The 15,201-nt window shown below is 40.6% G+C and overlaps 2 protein-coding genes across 5 annotated transcripts in view; one reads left to right on the top strand and one right to left on the bottom strand.

Moving 5' to 3' along the window:
* Window positions 1-203: 203 nt before the first annotated feature.
* Window positions 204-15,201, top strand: part of col9a2 (procollagen, type IX, alpha 2) — a 162,435-nt gene continuing 147,437 nt past the window's right edge. For 2 of the 3 annotated variants that reach the window (XM_085940011.1, XM_085940012.1), the window contains exon 1: window positions 12,912-13,080. In XM_085940011.1, coding sequence (XP_085796137.1) covers window positions 12,937-13,080 — 144 coding nt within the window. In that variant the 5' untranslated portion in view covers window positions 12,912-12,936. Of the gene's footprint in view, window positions 547-12,911; window positions 13,081-15,201 lie in introns of those variants that run through there. The other variant, XM_085940013.1, reaches the window with a different exon arrangement.
* Window positions 4,913-10,308, bottom strand: angpt2b (angiopoietin 2b). 2 transcript variants are annotated; one of them, XM_085900886.1, is made up of 9 exons: window positions 10,021-10,308; window positions 8,537-8,692; window positions 8,352-8,473; window positions 7,813-8,036; window positions 7,613-7,737; window positions 6,549-6,650; window positions 5,393-5,559; window positions 5,189-5,319; window positions 4,913-5,121 (listed from the first exon to the last, which is right to left on the bottom strand). In XM_085900886.1, the coding sequence occupies exons 1-9, from the start codon at window positions 10,306-10,308 to the stop codon at window positions 4,946-4,948; spliced, it is 1,491 nt and encodes a 496-aa protein (XP_085757012.1). In that variant the 3' UTR covers window positions 4,913-4,945. The 2 variants fall into 2 exon arrangements, with proteins under 2 accessions (XP_085757012.1, XP_085757011.1); XM_085900885.1 differs by having other exon boundaries at window positions 7,613-8,036; window positions 10,021-10,297.

Consider the following 15,201-nt stretch of genomic DNA (forward strand, 5'->3'; position numbering starts at 1 on the left):
ATTTGGTGGGGGTAATGAATTTGAACATGATTTAAAAAGTCCTTTTTTTTTTTTACTCTTGACTTCACAGCCAAACAATTGAAGTAGGCTCAAAGTCAACATTGACAGAACAATTTGTATAGTTCCCTGGAACTCATTAGCTTTAGAAAGCTCATTAAAGCCATCTGAATGGTTCCTTGACCTGTGAAATCGGCACTCCTTCCAAAAAAAGAAGAAAGACCCAAGTATGAATCTTAAGTAAAACTCAACAGGACTGGAAATTGATAGTGTAAGGTTAGGCAAAATTTGGGGTTTTCAAATTTGAAGGGCTGAAGCAGTCTTTATTTGCTTCTTTCTGGATTGAAAAGGAATATTTTTGGATTGCCCAACATATGTGACTTTTCTTCAAAGTTTAAGAAGTTTAGTCTTCCTCAAACTCACCCTTGCCAGATACTTTCTTTGATTCGTTGGATTCTTCCCTCTCACCGTGCTTGCGGCTTTTTGGGACAGATGTCTCTGGTGGTTGAAGTTTAGCCATGTGGAGGAGAAAGCAGCTGGAGATTTACGGTAAGAGAAGCGACCCTCTGGTGGCTTTACCTGTTGGCGGTGGTACGGTACTTGGACCAAAGGGGAAAGAGGTTGGCGGAATGGTAGAGCAAGCAGTGAAATGAAGGGTGAGGAGAATGAAATGAAGCAAAGAAGGGCGATTCTGGAGAACACAGCTGCTGTCGCCGTAGCTATTGGCATCGGCCTCAACTGTGGACGGTCCATCAGTAAGAAGAAAGTCATTTTCCAATGAAAGTGGAAGTGTGGTGATGATAACTTTTACTTCTTAATGTACTTGAGTACTTTGGTTCCACAGATTTATGAGTCTCGGTTTGCCAGAGGGTAAATGAGAAGACTCTGAGAACCTTCAGTCCATCTCCCAAAGACCCCTCTTGATCATCACACTTACCTCGAAGAGACCATGACTCTGTCTGAAGCTCTTGTCAGTGTGACCGAGATAGATATGGCCGCACGTCCATTGCTCGAGATAATTTTTCCTTGACGTGCGGTACGCTCTCAACACTCGTGTTGGTAAATGGCGTGAGAGCTTAAGCATGTGCGAGCCGTGTAAACAGTCATCTGTTTCTGTGCCATACGTCTTGGGAAATGGGATTCCCGGCGGATTCTAACCTGACGACCATCTTGACCCTGAGGGTGTCAGCACTTGTTGTGATGGAAACAATTTATGGCCTATTTTTAACCGACATGGTGGGTGAGATGTCAACACAGGGTTATGATGATTCCAAACTTTAAAGGTTCCAGGTTTGCTGAGAGCATTCCAAATCGTAAGATTGGTTAAATCCATTGAAATAAGATTACCAAACAGTGTGTTGATTGGAATCACTGTGAATTTGGATCTGGTAATTGTTTGGTAAACACGCGACGTCTGTTTTGGTCTCTCTGGTGGTTTGTTTAGGCCCTGAGCGAAATCCGTCGTTTTTGACGACGTCATTTTACCGAGAGCTTGATCCCAGCATGCAGACGAGTTGAGCTGAGACGTTCGGATGTTGCTGACCCACTTTTACTCAGTGCGGGAGAGCTGTAAAAGTTTTTTTTTTTTTAATTCAGCCTACTCTCCCCTTCTACCTTGTAAGTCTGTAGCCGTGGCTATGGCAACACTGCGGATCCTCCCTCGCTTTGTTTTTGTTTTCATCTCAAGGCTGTTTGCACCTTCATTTTGTTTGATATCAAATGCGCATCATTTTATTCATTTACCGCGCCTGTTCCTGCGGTTTCTTTGCGGCACGTATTCATCTGCACTATTCAATCCAGTGTAAAGGCCAAGGACCAAAATCGTATTAATTTTGCATGACTTTTTGGAGTGACTAAAGAAACACGAGAAAGCGAAGCATGGGAGTCTCGCAAAGCTGTTTGGAACACTAAGTACTGATGTTGTTGTGCTGTTCGCTCTCGATTCCAAGATAAGAACATCCCCTGGCCGTCGTCCTTTTGAATGCATGTGCCTACTATCTCTTTGGCACAATCCCAAAGCTCCTGCCCGGCTCTTTGAAACCGAGCACTCCTGGCAAAGACAGAAGGGCTTTTGGGACGTGCAGTCGTATGAATTTTTCATTCACTTCCACCGACTCTCCCTCAGTAGTCATCTCGCTCTTTCTCTCTTTCTCGCTGACACATATTGTCTCAGTCTGCACACCTTTTACCTTCACGGGCAGACGACAGAAGCAAGGCAAACACCCACACGCAGGCAAACACACATCCACGTAGCCCAAAGACAGATTAAAAAAAGCTTCTCGTCGATGGTTCTTAGTGTTTTACTTTCCAGTGTTTGTTTGTTTGTGTGTTTGCCTGCACTGGGGTCCCCTCGGGCCTGGTTTTGTTGAGAAAGGGCAAATGGATGCCTTCAGCGGGGGGGCGGGAGTGTTGGCACAGAAAGGATTTTGTTAAGCTAAAAAACAAAAGAGAAGCTGGGAAATAAACTTTGTGCTACCTCGCGTATCACTTGTGCATCCAAACGCACCTCGGAAAGCCTGATTGACTGAGACAACCTGACGTGTCCTTTTCACGGGCCACAAAATACACTCGTCAAGTGGCAGCAGCACACTCATTGAACCTCGACAGATTTCGCCAGTAAAATTGCTCATCAGAAACAAGTTGAACCCTTGGGCCGTGACATTTTAGAGCTCAGCTCATGAGATGTTTGGGATCTCCGGAGATGACAGGTGAGCTCGGCTCATTGTTTGCTTGGACGTATATGATGATCTTGATTTATACTCATTGGATACAATCTGAGCTTCTAATGATGTCATTCTCTTTGTAGAACAGATTCTTGAACACACTTTTGACACTTTTTGATCTTATTATATTAATCACTGTCTTAACACTAAGAAGTATTCCTTTGATTATATATAGATGAAGCTCGGAGAAAAATATGCATTGTTATTAATGAGGGCATGAGATTGTGCTGAAAGAGGAGAATAAGGAGATCTATTTTAAGATTATTATTTTTTTTTTAGCTCTGATGCTTTTTTTTGTTGGAAAATCTTTCATAAGTATATGTTGCAGTACATTTTCAGTGACAGCTTTTGTTTTGGTTGCATGTACGCATTATCAATCGCTAGAATTGCTGCTGTCAAGGTGTGCTATATTTGGTTATCTCAGGAAAACCGCAATGTCTGGCTGGGTTTTACACACCACTTAGTCTGTGAGGCTAAACTGTTTTGGTTGTCGGTGTAAGCGAACTAGTATGGCAGCAGAATTGTTGGCAGACAGATAATAAATATTCAAGATGATATTTTTTTTGTTGATGAGAATTTTATATATTCCACACCATCATTGTAGCAGTCTTTATTGTAATATATATTTTTTAAACTAACAGCAAATATTTAATGCCAGATCAGCAACTTTAATTATTTCCAAAATTATGTGACAGTAATATTGTTTTATGTGCTGTTCTTTGTTTGCCACATATAAGTTACAATAGAAGAAAATGATCAGTTCAATTCCAGATTTGTGTTGGTCCTCCAAATAGATTCTCTGTGCATTAGCGCCTCCAAGTGGTATCATGTTGTGTGCATGCTTTGTTCAGCACTATAGTAAAGTGCTGTTATGCTTTTTGTCTGGGAAGAAAAAAAAAAAGGCCTAAGAAATAGTAGCTGATGTATTGGAAGTGGCAGGCTGATATATGGCCCGTATTGCTTTTTCGATGACCATAGGTAAATGCTCTGCATGCTGACACAGTAAACCACGTAGCACAGATGACTAGGACAAATCAGTCCCGAGCACTTCCTCTTTTGCACGCCTGCCAGCACATACCTGGGTTGAGCCCCGGTTGGCCAAAATACCCGTTATGAATCAAAGACGGTGAAGCAAAAAAAAGAGGAGCGAGACAAAGACTTATGAGCGCTCGGCACCATTTCTCAGTTAAGCCTAAACTGCTCATGCAACAGAGAGTCATCGATAAACATACGGTGCAACAGTACATGCTTTTACTCACAAGCGAATTTCTTAGTGGCTCTTCATCTTAAAGCGGAATATTTTGAGTATTTAAATTGTGATATCGATTATGAATAATGTTGCACCTCATAAGAAACGATTGGATTACATTGCGAGACAGCATGTTTGATGATCTTCACTGGACCGGAACGCAACTATTTGATCTGTTGAGCCAGTCGGCCGAATTTCTCGACTTTATTAGTCACTTTGATGGATTCATTCCCAGCTTTGCCCCTATTGTGATCTATATATAGCCTGTCCAGTCCTTGGAGACTCTAATAAACTAATAACTTGATTTTAACGCTATTCACAATTCACACTACCACAACATCTGCTTGCGACGATATGCGGCACATTTATTTTCCATACATATTATGACATGACTTTCTTGTGTATTTACACTCATATCGTATATTAAGATGATGCTCGGGCGATTTTAATAGCGCAGCATTGTTCGGAGCAATTTAAGTGTGTTGAGCATCCTACCTAATAGAGTAGTAACTCAAAGACAGTTAAGTCTGCTTGAGTCCTTCACGGGCTCGGTGAAGCCTTACAAAGGAAGGCAATTTACAGAGGAACTCACCGGGCAGAACACATTTTTACATTATCGGCAAATAGATGTTTCTTGTGAAAAAATATCTACTGACGGAAATAAAGATATCCCGAGTCCAGCTCCTTAAACCGTCTAGAAAATACACATGCTATATTGTTTTTTTAACTGTCCTAAAATGTTGTAACAAATGTTTTATTTGTACCATAAATTGCCCGAGTAAGAATGTATAATGAGGTTTTATGAGCAAAAATCACACAGAAATGAATATTTCATGAGAGCCAGGATAGGAAAGAAAATGAATGGTTTAATCTGCAGAAGCCGTTTGTAAAGTTTTAAATGCCATCGAGTTGCCTAAGGAACTATGTGGAAGTGAGTTGAGGAGTTGAATTGCAACAATTGAGCTGATGTTTTTTTTTAAATGTGGTATAAACTGAAGTTTGCTGGGCGCACCATCATGGTCACCATGGTAGCCATCACATTTGGTCCTTTCCAATAGTACCACTTTATTCCATTGTAGCGAACCACATTGGATGAGCTGGGATAATGCATTCCATTCAGGTTGGACGGTCCACAAGCCTCAAACCACCAACCTGTGGAGCAAAATGTGGTCAAGAATAAGTCAGGGAGAACATTTTGAAGTTTTTTTGGGGGGGGTACCTCCAGACGCCAGCTGTGCACACTTGCAGGTGCAGCGGTCGTTGTCTCTGTCCTTGGTGCTGAACTGGGTACCGCTGTGGGCCATGCTGTCTGTCCGCCCGGCCGTCCCGCTGAAGCCCTCAACGTGAAGGCTGAAATTGTGTAGTCATCCATGTATGGTTTACATCAAAATTGCTTCCAGGAATATGACATCATGATTCAAACCTGTAATTATGCTCCTCCCCCTCTATGTAGAAGCGCTGATAATGTGAGTAAGCCTCATTTCCCTCTCGGTCCTTCAACTGGACATGCAGGGTGTATTCCCCGGATATGGTCAGTTTATGGATGAAGTCATTTCCCAGCCAGTGTTCCCCAGAAGGCTCTCCAAATCCCTGGATCGGGCATAAAGACAAAGAAGCTAATGACCGGGCGGCTTTTGCCAAGAACCTGCCAAGCGTGTTTGCGCTTAATACGATAATGTAACTAAATTTAAGAGTCACATTTATCATTCGGATGGCAGGAAGACTAAATACTCAGTTGTGGAAGTAGCCCTAGTGATGACTCAGTTGAGGCTTAAATTTTCTTTAATATTTGAAGCTCAGCATTTAAATAATTGCTTGCTTCGTTCACTACAGACAAGGACATGTGACTCACTCTTAATGGGAAACATAATGAAACTGTCCTACAAGAGATTGCTTCGAGGCAAGTGCAAGTATATTGTAGATAAGGTAAGAGCCCAGTTCCATTTATCATGTGACCTGCAGACCAGGGCACAACAGTTTAGTGATATTGATTGCAGTCAGTGGGATTAAGAGCTCGGAAACTGGATCAAATAATTTATGTTATCTGCCACCAACAGGGTCTCTCTGCTCCCATGCCTCTCAACTCGAGCCAAATATTTACCATCCACTTGTAAAAATATTATTCTTGAAGGATCTTCATAGATTTGTTTTGTTCTTGCTCCTTCAATCTCCTTCTATCTCTGTTTTTCTGATTTCAGGCCAAGTTGTGGCAATTAAAAAATGAATTGCTTCGGTAATCATTAAAAAAGCTGGGCTAGATTCAAAATATAAAAATATTTTGGACTCAATGGGCCGGATAAGAATTAAGGACTTGGAATACTTTGTTTAACCGAGCATTGAGATCTTGATACTTGATAGTATTCTTACTTTATGGGTCACTGAAAAACACACGTGTATGTTTGGATGTGTGAGAGTCTGACAGAAAGCGGGAGCAGGTGCAATAACATGGGAGGTGGGAGAAAACACGAGGGCCGCCAAAGATAACACCCGCCAGGTCACCCTCGATCACACAGTACGATGGCGATCCCATGCCTCGCCATGTTAAAACACATACGAATCAAACCATCGGCTCTACCCACCAATTTATAGTCCTTCCATTCACGATGGAAATCCACGGAGCCGTTTTGACGATGTTGGAACACGGTCCACCCTCCACCTCTGGTCTCCATGTCACAGAAAACCTCAAAAAAAGGAAATTTTAAGGACAAGATACAGTACCATATTTTTAGGACTATAACAAACCGGTTCAGCAAATGAGTCAAATTTGACTCAACTTAACATAAATAGAATATTGTATTAAATATTTTAATGTTACTATTTTATTGATTTTTTTCTTTTTAATATTTGTATTTATTTATTTATTTTATATTTATTATAATATTAATATTCATATTAATATTATTTATATAAATTAATATATGATATATTATTGTTATATATTACATTATATATTTTGGGGAAAATTCAAGGATCTTAAGTGCAACTTATAGCCTAAATTTTTTTTTCCCATTGCTCACAGCTTTAATGATTCAAATGTAGGTCTTTGCTAAAGTTCCTCCCTGTCATCGAGACACATTTTATAACTTTTGGAAGCGTGTCCAACAGAGAACTCAAAATCTCTGAAAAATAGAACAAAACTGCATCTGGCCCACTTTATTGAAACCACCCAGCTTGCCAGCCTCATTCATGGCATAGATTGAAAGCAGCAGTAGTGATTTGGGGTGTTATAACTAGCACCAACATTGGCCCCCGTTGACAGGAAACACATGGCACAACAATTTAACACCTGGGTGCTTTGCCCACCGGGGTTGAAGAAGAATACACACACAAAGAAACTGAGGATTAGATACCAGCCAGCAAACTTAAGTAAAAGTGATGAATAAAAAATGCTGCTATCTTGAGACCAGTGAGGACACCAGACTTGAATCTTAAATCAGGAACATGAGGCCACGATCAAATTAACATGAGCTTGTTACTACGCTTGATTGACAGCTAGCTCCCAACTTATTCTGATATCACATTCAACACAGATTCTCACCCCAATAAGAAACAAACACCCAATGGCATTTTCCACCAACACAATGTCCTTAATATATATTCGCTGTCACAATCATCAGATCAATGACCTTTAAAGTTGCACTACCTTGATGGAGTGGGAGGAGTTTGCGAGACGTATGTTGTATATCCCACTCGATCTTTGTCCTGATTGTAGAATCTCTGCACAATCCCTGAAACTAGCTGGCTCATGTTTGGGGAAATTGGAAATTTCTGGAGAAGAAAAAAAATGCAACAGATGTTTTTTTATCCAGTAGCTCCAATGTTTTGGTTTTGCATCAGTATTACCATTGCAGTGGTTGAGTAGCTGCTCGACCGTGTCCGTGAGTCGAGCTTGCTGTTTTTGCAGCAAGGTGTTGTTGAAAGTCGCGGTGCCCAGTTGGACCTGGAGCTGGCCGACTAATCGGCTCTGCCTTTGCATCACTTCCCGCAACTGCTGCTTTTCTCTTTGCGAGCTCTGTAGCTCCGTCCCGTAACGAGCCTCCAGTTCCAATAGTCTCTGTTCGAGATCACTGTATAAAAATAAAACAAAATATCCTTATGGTGTAGTTTTTTTTTTTTTTAATTCATACCGACTTCCGTGTTGACCCGCCTTTAACCCACGCTGACCAAAACCTGACCTCATGTTCCTGCGTTTCTGGTAAGAAGAATAGGAAACCCCTCCTAGCCATTTTACTGCACACACTTCCTCCACATGCTCTCACAATGCTTATTATACTATGAAGGCCATGTTTTGACAGATTAGACTGGCTTTTATTCCCACTTCTGATACGATCGGTACTACATTGAGCTACTTTGAATGATTAAAGCTCTCGAGACAAAATCACCTGTTTTTGTCACCGAGACGTGAGATCTCCTGAGTCTGCAGGAGGATGAGCTTCTCCAGACGGTTGGTAAAAAGTGAATACTCAAGTAGCTGGATCTCCAGGCGACTCGTCTGGTTTAATACCTAGAGCGTGTCGACACAATTATGTCATGTATCACAATATATTAGGTCAAGGCTACCTCGTACCTGAGTTTCAACATCAGTCAGTTTGCGAGTCTGCTCCACTGACTGGCTTAGAAGGTTGGTTCCCATTTCCAACATGGCGGCCGTTTGAGTGTGCACGGCGGTTCTTTTTAGTTCCTCCACGCCGGAGCGAACGTTCTCTTGGATGAAATTCTCCAGCTGATGAAAGAATAATTGAGAGTAGAATAATGGCTGAAGTGCTGGTAATTCTCACTGAGTCCATTCCGTCTTTCTGATCTTCCACTTTAAACAATCAAAGCCTTTCTGATCTAAATCCAAGGTTGAAAAAAAAAAAAAAAAGCCATTACCACACGGATTAAAGCAATCTCCGACGGAAGAATTTAAGATCCCTGGATTGTGAAAATCACATTTGGGATGAAGCGTAATGAATCTTGTGTGTTAGTCATCGAGACATTGCACTCATTTGTTCGTGTAATTACAGCAGCAGAGGAACACCAGGGTGGCTATTAGCCATGTTTGGGTCATAATTGATGTCTGGCTCAATATTAATACTCTGTGTGTGTTCATAGCGGCGCTTTTTGAAAGTGGGGCCGACGGTATTTCACCAGGTCATCAGCTGTACAATATTTCCACATTTGCATAACCTGCAGAGGAGGCTATTAATAGAAAAACAAAAGCATGCTCAATCTTCTCTGCAAACATTCAGCAGCAGGAGGGAAAGCGAGGTTGCTTTGGGGGGGCTTGGACAAAGAAAAACAAACATGAGTTTCTTTTTAGAAAACAGCAGAGAAGGAATTTGCAATGTTAATGTTACCCTCGGTGCACGTTTTCACTTTTTGATCCCGAAGCAAAACGACACGTGCTGTATTTTTATTTTTTTTTGCATTGTTTTTCATTAGGCTTGGTTGGATATGATTTTTATATATGACCAATATTTGGCAATCTTCCCAAAGATATGTACTACATGAACAGAAAAATCGATGTGGCCATTTTCTTCAACAGCACACAAAGAACAATCACTTTCTTTCTATCTGTACCTTTTTTGGACTCTCAGACTCATGCAACTGTCTCAAGGGGTGGGGGGTTGTGCTTACCATGGAAGCGAGGTCCTCAGTTCACACACTTGAGCTTCAGAGAGTGCACGGGGGAATTGTGGCAAGTGTGTGTGTTTTTATAAATGTATTTGCAGGAAAGGGAGCAAGAGAAAGAGAGTAGAGGAGATCTGATGTTAGACAAGGTGTGTGATGAGAAGCATATATCATCTCCAAAGCATGCAACAATCCTGGGAAAATTTATGGAGATGGGCAGACAGGGCGGGCAGGAAAAAAAAAAATTTGGTGAGAATGTTTAGCTGTGGTATTCATAACATTCTATTTTAAAATTCAAAACTGCGGTCATGTTTGATCGATGTAAAAACTATGCATACAATAAATATTGAAAGCGCCGCAGACAAGAATAGACGTTCTGGCTTCCACATGGCATGTAGAAGACAGAATTTATTTAGAAGCTAATAAAAGGGACTGTACCTTCTGCAGCCACAGGGTATTATTCTCAGTCGCACTTTCCAGATTCTTAATTTCCTGCCAAGAGGATCTGCTCTTCTGGTTCCTGCCACGATTGGTTTTAACCTGGGCTGGGGAGTCCCCCTGGAGCGTGTTCGAGACCTCGAAGTTTTTGTGAGGTTGGCAAAGTTCCACCTCAGGGAGGATGAAAGTGTAGCGGCAGGGGCCGTGCTGCACCTGGTGCTGCTGGCGCTCGGAGCCAGCCACAAGGTGGGCCAGGTAGGCCAGCATCAGGCCCAGCATGCGTCCCATCTCAGGATCGCGTCCTCTTCAGAGAGCGCTCATTTTTTCCTTCCCTTTGTCCCGTTCACTCTTCTATCCTCTTCTGGTTGCTCTTCCATCCAGATGTGTTCCTTCTCTGCTTTGTTCCTGCTTCTCCTCGTGGTGGGGTCCACATAACAAACAATTATTCAATCCATCCAGAACAAACAATAGTTGCTTCTGTCTATGTGCTGGTATGAAAAATATCTGAGTTCTTCTTATAATCCTGCCAGTAAAGTTCTTAAAGTCTCAAGAGGAGTCTTTCTATCTCCCTGGCTACAAACGTTCAGACTCACTCACTGACCCGTCTTCTGATATTTTCACCCACTCGTCTAGCTTACAGAAGTAGGAAAAGAATCCCAGCAGAGCTCCAGTCAGAACTTTGTCAACTTGCCCCCTCCCACTCTCTTGTTTTCCCTGCTTGAAAAAAAGTAAAGTAGCTTGGAGAAATTTTGTTTGTGTTTGTTACTGATGGTTGAGAGAGTTGCCCGCCAAACATTTTGCCATCCTTTCATTAGCGTTTCCCCAAAGAAGAATAAACAAACATGCTATGGTTCTCGCTCATGCTAATTGCACATAATATGACAAAAGTACAACATGGAAGTTTCCAGAAGTGGATTTCCAGTCAAGACTCATTCCACACTGTCATTGTTGTGTTAATGCTTAATGACCCGGGCCACTTCAAACGCCAAATCATTAAATAATATGTGCCAAAATTCAACCAATTAGAGTTGAGCAATACCCGCATCCCAAAATTTAAATGGTTTTGTAGTTTTATGGATTGTCATCCATAAAACTACAAAAATCTGGCAACTTCAATATACCCATCAAAGATGATTGAAGGAAAAAAAATAACAACACCCCCACAGAGATCATTTATATTCATTCATGCTTGAAACCACATGTGAGAGTTTTTATGCATGCATGGAATAATATAAAAGGCAAATGGGACTCAAACAGAGCGATGCTAAACATGTTCAAGATAAGATGAGAAATACTGCGCATGGTCATGGATGACCACAGTCCATCCCACTGGACATGGTCTGGATTTTCTCACGCATTCCACGATTGGATGCAAGCCCAATTAAAGTGTTGTTACTCACTCAGTGTCTAACAGGAAAGTTGACAAACGTTTAGTACGGTGGACGTAAATCCAACGTGGGCTATCCCGGCGGGAGACAAATAAAAATGAAAGTTAGTTCCACAGAAATGTTGCAAATGTTCACAGCATCTGCTATTCTAGTCAAGTGGTCAGGAATATCCGCCCTGTGGTGGGAAGCCAACATTTAACGTCACACTGTAAACCTCGTAAAAAAGTATTTCGCTCAAGTTGACTATCTCCAGATTGATGATATTTATAATCACAAGAATTTTATTTGTGTAGCTTTACTCAGTCAGTAAGACAACAGAGAGGAGCCCAGTGGGGGGAATTCTGAAAAAACAAAACAAAGCCAAGCTCCACTAATTTGTGCAACTAATAACATGACCTTGTGTGAACTTTACGAATGAATGCTGCTCATTTCAAACGTTCAGGACAACTAAACTCACCCCCTCCTCGCGGTTTAATCAAGGTATGCTTAGATGACACGAGTGAAGCCATGCAAATCCTAATTGTAAGTGAAATGTGATGCTTAATGATTACAAACCATGAAGGCAAAACAAACACAATGCCTGCTGGGATTTTGTGTGTGTGTGAATATTTATGATAAAACTCCAACCCTTGATGAAATCAGAATTATTAACATTGTTAAATTCACCACTGTTATTATTTTGGGTCCCTTCAGTATGTCTGTTTCCATTCTTCTTACAGGTGGCCAAAGCAACCATAAAAGTCTTTAATGTTCTTCATATGTGATTTCAAACTGCAGCTAGCTGTTTATAATTAAGGGTGCACATTGCTTGTTGTGAACTGAGATTAGGTCATACAACACATTTTATGGATTGGAGACATATTGGAAGCAGCTGCCGGTTGCTAGTTACCTTTCGTTCATCACATTTGTCGTAAAAACATCAAATAAATGTAATGCACACTGTTTGAAATCTGTAAAAGGAGAACAAGATATTCATGGACAAACACCATGAACATGATGGTGGAATGGAATGTGTCGTTTCTGTATGAAATGTAAATGTGGACAAAAAGGAGACCCAATTCCACGCTGACAAAGAGCAGCTGCCGCTTTAGTACTCTGAGAAGAAAGCTGTTATGAATGATGACGGCGGATGATCATGGCAAAGCCTGATGGCAAAGCAAGACAAAGCTGATTTAGATACAAAAGAAGCTAATGCTAATAAAACTCGACAATAGGGGAAGAATAATGCTAAAAATGGGAACTTCAAAGCACCTACTGTATGTTTGATATTGAAAGGGAAATTGGAGGCGTGCACATCTCTTGACTCTTAAAAAAAAAAAATTATCCATGAACAGCTGGTATATTAAACGGGCCAGAATAAAAGATGTCAACAACCTGGAGGTAAATTCACATTGAGTTAGTCAGTGATGCAGTAAGCCACCTGCGTCGTTTAGATGATGGCGTCTAACGCCGTCAGCGGTAAGGAAAACCAGCGCCGAGGTTTTCAATCAAGCGAGAGGAAAAGGTGTGTCCAAAGTGTCATTGACAAATGTTAAGCGTAAGACCTCCAAGGGTTATTGAGGGTGGAATGACACGGGATGAAAATTGGAAGATAAAGAGATGGATGAAGCCGGACAGCAGTCACAGAAGGGGAACGGTCGGAGATAAGTCACCCAAAGACAAAGGCGGGAAGGTGAGAGAAAGAGTTCAGGCAGTTCGAGAAGGACAAAAGCGACTTGGACAAGCCCTATTTTGTAACAACACCAACAAAGTGAGGTGTTGAAGCGTTGTCGTGCACAAACACCCGAGGGGGGATGAAGGAAAATCCTCCAGATGGGAACGAGCGAGGCGAGAGATTGATATGTTAGGATTGCGCAATATGTTGACAATATTTTGTTGAGTGAGTTCATGTGTTGGAAAGTATGGTTCGAATTTCTACATGAGACCTGATGTGACAAAAAAACCTCTAAAGACAGATTTTTATGTGTTTTAATGATTATTTATGTGTCAGACGTTCTTCAAAAAAAATGGCCGTCGCTGATTGGTGCTATTTCATCAACAGCCAACACGATGACGAAACATTTTGTTGGCTTAAATGAAACCGAGCTTCCTCGACTATCATTCATACGTGGACAATTATTTTCACATTAGTCGAGTGATTTTTTTGCCAGATAATCTAAAAACATATTCCAAGAAATAATAATAAAACATACGCCTGTCAGAAAGACACACGACTGGATCCAAAATCCAGAAATCTTTTCCTCAGGGGAAAAAATGATACAATCATTAACGTCAAGGTTCGGTTCTGGATTGATTCGTCCGATATGAGTAAAAGGTGATAAATGGATGGCAGATGGGGAATTTATAAGTGGTGTGACGACATTCACGTCCGTCTCGTTAATCAATTGGAACCAGCAGCTGTCAGAAGTGTTGACGCCGCTATCAACTTCACAATTAAATAGATTAAATATGCATGAGATTCAATCGTTTTAGACTAATTCACTCGCCACTTAACTATTTACTCAATGCAATGAAAGACACAAAGTAGTCTGAACAAAGTCCATTAATTATTATTGCCTTTACTTTTTTATTTATTTTTTATTTTTTTTATCCGACAGTCTGGCTATTTTGTCAAAGTGGAAATGAAGCTTCATCTTTAATTGGAAGTTAATGCAAGGATAACTACTTCAAAAATGTCCTATCAACAAAACGGAAATATATTTGATGTAGAATAAAACTTTTATTTGGATCAGTGCTTGAAACTGATGAGCCTCACACGGGGAGCTCTTAAAGGATTTTACAACCGCAGCTTTCAGCCGGACCACCACAAGTATTTTTTTCTCTAATCAGGATTTGATCTCTGTAAAAAGAAAAATTCTAAGAGTCTGATAACAGTATTTTCATTTTGTTTAATGTCTGCATGTTTTTCCGCCGACCACCAAACCTGACCTTATAACCCCAACTGTAGTCAAATTTAATTGAATTGTCATCATTAAAAAAATAAATGCATCATTAAAAAAAAAAAAAGCTTGGAAGAATAGTCTGAAAAAGGATACATGGCAATATAAAAATGTGATGTGTATCAACGGAAACAATTACACGAACAAGTGAAGTGCACTTAGACTCCTTCAAGCAGCTTGACTGACAACCTAATCATGTGTTTTCATCCGCTCATTGATTTTCCATGTCAAAGAAGTCAAAACCCTCGACGGACAAAGTGCCGGAATTACAAGCATGAAAACCCCCTTATGAATATTTCATAGCAAACGAACAAATATCCTTATCCATGTGTCGTTTTGTGCCTCTTGACTGATTGTTTACTTCCAGAGCCTGACTTCAGATTTGTTAATGGCCGGTTGTTTTATCACTTTGCCGTGACTCTTTACACGTACACTCGAGGACATTATTTATCCGGTTATTCTTCAGCGTGTGCCGTATATAAGCCGGCCCAAGTTTTATGAGGATATATTTTCTGCACTTTATATTTTTTGTCTCAATTAAACAGCATTTTAATTCTGTAATTTTCACATCTATTATATAATAACAATTCTGGAGATGTCAGTCGTTTAGGCCTCATCCAGGTGTTACTCAATCCCTCGTCGGTTTATTTATATTCATATATATTATATTATGCATTGCTATTTATTGCTTGTTCTCTCTTTTTGTCCTCAATGCTGCCAAAACTGTAACATTATTTCAATTAATTTCACCACTATCATGTCCAAATACAAATTTGTGTTTTATATTTTTTTAAAAATGAAACAAGACAAAGCAGCTTTTAAAAGTTGTCTGTCTGATGATTGATGGGTTTTAA

Source organism: Syngnathus leptorhynchus, chromosome 20, assembly GCF_054491065.1.
Source record: "Syngnathus leptorhynchus isolate UIUO chromosome 20, UIUO_Slep, whole genome shotgun sequence".
NCBI classification, from domain to species: Eukaryota; Metazoa; Chordata; class Actinopteri; order Syngnathiformes; family Syngnathidae; genus Syngnathus; species Syngnathus leptorhynchus.

Bases quoted from the DNA above. Each gene is read 5' to 3' on its own strand.
- angpt2b (XM_085900885.1), bottom strand. From the start codon at position 10,287: ATGCTGGCCTACCTGGCCCACCTTGTGGCTGGCTCCGAGCGCCAGCAG. The intron at 8,037-8,351 runs GTGATTTTGTCT...ATTTTTATACAG, and splicing joins CGTCTCGGTGACAAAAACAG to TGATCTCGAACAGAGACTAT. The intron at 6,651-7,612 runs GTAGTGCAACTT...CCTTTTTTTGAG, and splicing joins ACTCCTCCCACTCCATCAAG to GTTTTCTGTGACATGGAGAC.